This window comes from Tubulanus polymorphus, chromosome 4 (assembly GCF_964204645.1).
Source record: "Tubulanus polymorphus chromosome 4, tnTubPoly1.2, whole genome shotgun sequence".
Lineage (NCBI taxonomy): Eukaryota > Metazoa > Nemertea > Palaeonemertea > Tubulaniformes > Tubulanidae > Tubulanus > Tubulanus polymorphus.
The window spans coordinates 3729393-3735657 of record NC_134028.1 but is presented as its reverse complement, the minus strand read 5'-3'; the positions used below and the strand labels follow the sequence as shown (position 1 = coordinate 3735657).

General features: G+C 40.9%; 1 protein-coding gene across 1 annotated transcript; it reads left to right on the top strand.

Annotated features, from left to right (window-relative positions):
• The first annotated feature begins 877 nt into the window (after window positions 1-877).
• Window positions 878-5427, top strand: LOC141903827 (acetylcholine receptor subunit alpha-like 2). The gene is made up of 4 exons (XM_074792162.1): window positions 878-948; window positions 1938-2047; window positions 3780-4330; window positions 4695-5427. Exons 1-4 carry the CDS (start codon window positions 922-924, stop codon window positions 5093-5095), a joined length of 1089 nt encoding a protein of 362 aa, XP_074648263.1. The 5' UTR covers window positions 878-921; the 3' UTR covers window positions 5096-5427.
• The last annotated feature ends 838 nt before the right edge of the window (window positions 5428-6265 follow it).

The window sequence follows — 6265 nt, the reverse complement described above, 5'->3', positions numbered from 1 at the left end:
CACCAAAGACACGACTTCTATGTGGCCTTTTATTTAAAGCAAATATCAATCTAATGTGGCCAAAAACTAGAAACAATGTCTTGCTATTTAGGATAGTGTGGAGACGATGTAATGTATGGGATCGGCTAAGTTGCCACAATGCCGAGTTTCAATCAACCTTGTCTTAATCTGCACGCCCTCTTCTAGCGTGAAAAATGAAACTCCACCTTTGAAAGCAGAAGTTGCTTGAGGGCGATAAGGTTATTCAAGGTCGTCAAGGTCTTACCCGCGTCTGTATCTGTTTTGCAAATTATAAATGGTCGTCGTCGATTTTGTCAGCATTTTAATCAAAAGCGTCATTTGCCTTTGATTTGTGCGAGTAATTTTTCCTTTTTTAAAAGCTACCCGGAGTAATGTCTACTGCGTTTCTTTCGAGAGAATAGCAACGAGAAAGGAGTCCCCAAGGACACATACGCGAGAGATGATGATGCTTCTCTTTCTCTCCCTGTCGCTTAGAGATCGATTCTGTACAAATATCAATAAGCTCGTGAATATGCTCAAATACTTCCACCTGTAGAGAAAACAAGGTTAAACGAACGAATGGGTGCATTAACGGCATTATGAGCAGTGCATTGTTGTACAACGGCAAATAATGCCTTATTTTACCTGCACGTGCTGTCAATAAGACAATCTAGCCATGGACTCTAAAACTCTCGTTTTAGAGTCCATGATCTAACCTATAAAAATCTAAATGATATTTGATCGGTTTCTGATCCTTTGTTTACCGTACTACCGATCGTATATCTCCGGTAATGCCTCAAAATGTCATTCGACTCACGTGACCGATTAATACTTAATAACATCCTCCATCGGTCGGTTCCGGTTTCTATGATATTGATCGTGCGTATTTATTTTCTTCTTCAGGATGAAGTCAAACAAGTGATGACGTCAGCGTTCGTTTTTCTGATCGTAAGTAGATATAAGCCACGATCACACGGAGACGATTTGGCTCGAGACAGGAGTCAAATTTGGCCCGTGTTTGATTTAAGAATTAGAGAATGCGTTAATCACTAAATCGATACCAAACTGATATGAACAAATTGCTTAGGTTAGCGAGTCACTTCAAGAACCTGGTTAGCGTTCACATGGAGCGACTTGAACCGCGCTGAAATTTGGCATGGGCCTAGTCCAATGTTTTCGTCTAAACCGTCACGGACGTATTTGGCACCAGTGTGAACGCTTTGCACTGGCCTTATTTCACCAAGACACGAATACGAGTACATAATACATATGAGTTCGCCGTGCTTCAACTCCTTTTTCCTTAAAAAGTGCGCCCTTTAATTCCAAGCAAATGAAATCCCGCTAACCTACACCCTATCACCCCCCCCCCCTGGAGCGGTGCAGGACAAATGGAAGTGCAATTAGCACAGCACTTCTCTGCTAGGAAATTAAACATAGCCAATTACTGTAGTAACTCAGTATTAGCGACGATCAAGCCAAATTCCAAGGCAGAGACTATAAATGCGAGACTCGGCGCTTAAATGTCAGAAGCATCTCCACAAAAACTCGAACAACGCAAATATCGCGTTTCGATCGCCTAAAAGCTAGTAAAACGAAAACGCTTCCGTTCGAAAACAGCGTTTTTTAATGATGACCCGGATCTGTTTAAGGCCGTTGCCGGTAAAGTTCGATGCCATGCGATGTGCGAGAGGTGTGTTTATATACACGACTTGACATAAAACATCGTCCAGACACTAGAGAGTTTCAAAAAAGTGAAATCTGATCGTGTGTGTGTGAAGAACAAAGATATTGCTGTGTTGCAACAAGTTTTTGAGAAGTTAGCAATTAATAAGAATTCCATAAATCTCGAGGACGGAAACGGTAAACCTCGGAACATTAAAGTGCTAATAAATGGTTCTACCAAACGTATGTGATAGGTAATAAATTTCAATTTGCAGAGCTGGGTTGATCATCGACTCGTCTGGGACCCGGAAGACTACGGAGATATATCATCTTTAACTATCATCTCCGATCAGATTTGGTTACCGGATTTAGTCTTGCTGGATAGGTAAGAATAATGCATGGCGTACTTTGATGAAATGGAAATGTTTAGTCTGCGATATTCAGCACACAAGACTTTAAAAGAACTATAACAAGATTACAGTGTAACTGTTCTTGTTTATTAGTTCGTATTTTTGTCAGTATTTTTGTGAGTTAACATCTTCGGAATGACCCTTCCTTATTTCCACTGATCAAAGGCTTGAAACACGAGCATCATGTGTCGCGCTGTCTCGTAAATAAAGTTCTCGTTGTCGATCATTATCGTCACTAACACGATTTTATCGTAGCGAGAAATTTGTTCTACGCTGCTCGCGTTAGCAGGTTACGTCATCTCGAACGATCCCGATACGCGATCTAATTCGGTTATTGCGATTAGTAGATTACTTATTTGGTCATTACCATCGAAGTTTCAATTTCCAAGTCGATTCGATTTCGAATTCCATCTGCCGTATCTTTCTGCTGCCAGCTAACTGACTAAAATAACAGCATCGTTAAGTATTTAAAACATAATTTTCGAAAAATGTTTTCCATAATAAGATTAGAAATACAGTAGACTTCGCCCAGCCGGATCCGATCAACTCGGATAACCGTTCAACTTGGATGTTTTTTAAATACTTTTTTGTAACACTTTGAAATGCAAAACATCAAACTCGGATATCACTCTCAAGTCGGACACAATGTTTAAGGTCCCAAAAGATCCGACTTGAGCGAAGTCTACTGTATATAAATGAAGAAATCCCACACTTCGAATTTGAAATTATACTATCAAATTTAGTTCGTATTTTTCGTCTACTGTATTATTCGTCTACTGTATATACTAAAAAACCCATGCGCTAAGTCTTTGTCGCCCCATCTTAGACTCACCTATTTGCACGATTGCTGATAATGACGCTGTTTCGAGCTCTAAGTAGACGCTGACGAGCTCTTCGGGTAAATCGTTAATTCATAGTTCATGAATAAAATGAGTGGCCACGAGGGTTTTTCGGTAATTGCATGACGCTCGATATTTAGGGACCTGATTGATAGCATCAACAAAATGAGAATCATTAATTACATTTTTTTCTGTCGTGTGAGATGGATATTCGGCGCGTCGATTGTGTGCGAATCTTATTTCGTTCGAGGCATTTACAAGGGTCGATGTAGCTAAGCTTCTTGCTGAGCGGGACGATCTTTGTCTTGTTTTGTTCCGAGCATTTTTTATTGGTTTTAGTTCTACCAGACGATGGCCCAACCGACAGTTATACATACGCATGGTTTTCATCTTTATATTTGATGTTTTCTGTCCATATATTTGAACATAAAAGTGATTGAGGTTATCCAGTCTATATCAAGAAGGCGATGATTAAAATTCCAGTAGAAATTGATTAACATTTCACCTAGTTCGTCTTCTTTCCTTAGCCAACTGCCATGGGGGGAGGGGGGAGCGCAAGCATTCTTTATCACGAGCCTTCAACACCTAGGTCTGTCACAGGGTAGGATATCAAATCCATCAAATTCGTTGGTAACTTTTTCACATTGTTTAGTTAATCATTTTTACGACCACTCGATGCTTACTTGATTTAGCCCGAGAAAAACCAGACGAGCAATGTATTTCCTCACCTAATTCTATCGAGAATGGCTAATTTAATCAATTGGACTCGATATGGCATTTGTTCTGTGCTTTTCCGGCCGCTCACTAAAGATGATGCCTAGAGGATTTATTTATATGAGCGCTGTATTGTTATTTTTGTATTTTCTAGAGCCGACGGGAAGTTGGAACTATTGCGTGACACCGTGCTAACGATACGTCTCGGAAACGACGGCAGAATAAGATGGGAGCCCGGAGGAACTTTTCAAACCATGTGCAAAATGAGCATGCGCATGTTTCCATTCGATAAGCAATCTTGCGAATTGCGGCTTATCGCATGGGCGACGTACGTCAGTGAAATGCATTTCACGGTGGTCAACAACCACAGCACGGCACTCGTTTACTATACGGAAAGTAACATTTGGTCTTTACTACCGAACGACGTGGACCTGCACGAAGAACATCACCCAGCCAGAGATGACGGAGAATTCTTCCCCGTTATTGTAGTTACTTTAGGCTTCAAACGGAAGAGTTTATATTTCGTCGTGAATATCGTCTGCCCGTGTATACTATTTTCGTTGATGTTGCTGACAGTGTTCGCGCAGCCACCGAACTCTGGTGATCGGGTTAATCTCGGGACGAACGTCTTCCTCGGATTAATCCTATTTCTTTTACTTGTAGCAGACAGCATACCCCGTTCGGGAGACGAAGTCCCTATCTTAGGTGCGTACGTTGCTGAGGTTATAGACCGTTCAGTGGCCCGGAGCGATTTTCAAAGTGGGGATGCTCTGCTGGTAGATCTAAATCTAACTTCCATTAATTCTGGACTTTTCTAGCCTAAAGCAGTGCTAATAGGCTAAATCATTTTATATGTATTTATATGAAAATTGTGTATTTATATGAAAAAATTAATATGCAACAAAAGTAATTTTTTTGTAAGGGGCCGGACGCGCTCCAGCATGTATGGAAGTATCCCGATCACTTGGAAATATGATGGTGTCATATGGAATTCTCGGCCCTCTTTTATGGAATTGTTAATTTACCTGTGATTGTACGTGTAAAATCTGTATCATTTATGTATTTACAGGAATATATCTGATGCTGTTGCTGTGTCTGTCATCTATAGCCGTAGTAGAATCTATACTGCTGGGAGAGTTGGCCGCTTGTGTGACTACAATGCCGTCTTGTCTGCTGCCAGTGTGCCCGATTACGAATCGCCACCGACACAAGCGAACGCGCGATTCTACCAAAATTCAGATCAACGGCATTCCGATCGCGGCTACAGATTCCGATTCGGATCATAAGCCGGAACCGGTGACGTATCAACACGTGTGCACGGACACCAGTGATTTAACGCCGAACACGAAGACCAGCCGTAAGACTGTATGTCTTCGCGTCGTTAGGATAATCGACAAATTCTGTCTTTCGATTTACATCTTCCTTCTACTCGGTGTGACAGTCTATCTCTTGTTGTTATACCTTACTTGATACGTGATGAGAAAGGAAATATGATGTATGAAAAATATTATGCAACATGTTCAATGAACGAGAATGGCCTGTGATTGATTATGAATCGTTGAAAGATCGATTGGCGTCTAGTGTCGTGACTATTGACGTCAATTCCGACAGATTTGCGAGTTCGCTGAACTATTGACTTTGACTTGCTACGTATAGACTATAATCAGTGTCAATCAAAGGCAGAAATTCAAAATCGCATATATTGAACCGACGATGATCGCAAATAAGTTACTTTATGAGAGAAGTGAAACGATTAACGGTGAAACATGTATATTTAAACAAACACAAAATCTAGCTCTGGTTTATGTAGGTTTAACAGCAACGACATGAGAATACAACGTGTCATTCCCGTCCCCTGTAGTCAATATACGATCAGCATATACATTCGCATTCACTAGGGATTTCATCCAAGACATCGCCAGAATTAATCTGCCACGGTACGAATTTCTCTGTCTGAATATACCCATTTTGCCGTCAACGCGAAGGAAGATTCTTGGTTTTGACCAACACCACCACCTGGCGGGTTGATTGACTGAAACAAATCCATTGCTAAAGACGTCTAGAGTTCTCGAATGAACAACACTATTCTAGAACTCTCGATTACGAAACAACTTCAAAAATATAGAATTCATATGAATCTTACTCTTGTATTTAAAATCATTCGGAAGAAAATCGATCTGCCGCAGGAATGATCTTCAAAAAATTACCCTTATTTTACATCTACCCGCTCTATTTCATTCTGCGGCTAAGCTGACTACGTGCACCGGGGATATTCAGGCCCCAGAGCTTCGTACCGAGGCAGAGTCTCGCGATGTCATCGATGGGTACGAAACCCTGCCGATGTACTGCCCTGAGCCAAAACTTTCCAGTGCCGTGTGAACTCGAACGCTGAAGTATCTTACTAACAAACATTCTTCTCGATTCCGTTCAACAATTTCGACTGAACTAGGCTTATATTCCAATGCGCCAAACATAACTGAAATTTCTTTTATCAGATTTTTAGTTACCCATTATAACAAAATATTAGGGCTTCGAGTGTTATTTTCACTCAATACATTAGTCACATTGTGTCTTTCTATCTTCATGTCGTGGTGCATTTTGTCTGTCGGTCATGTGAAAAAAATATCGAGACCTTTGTAC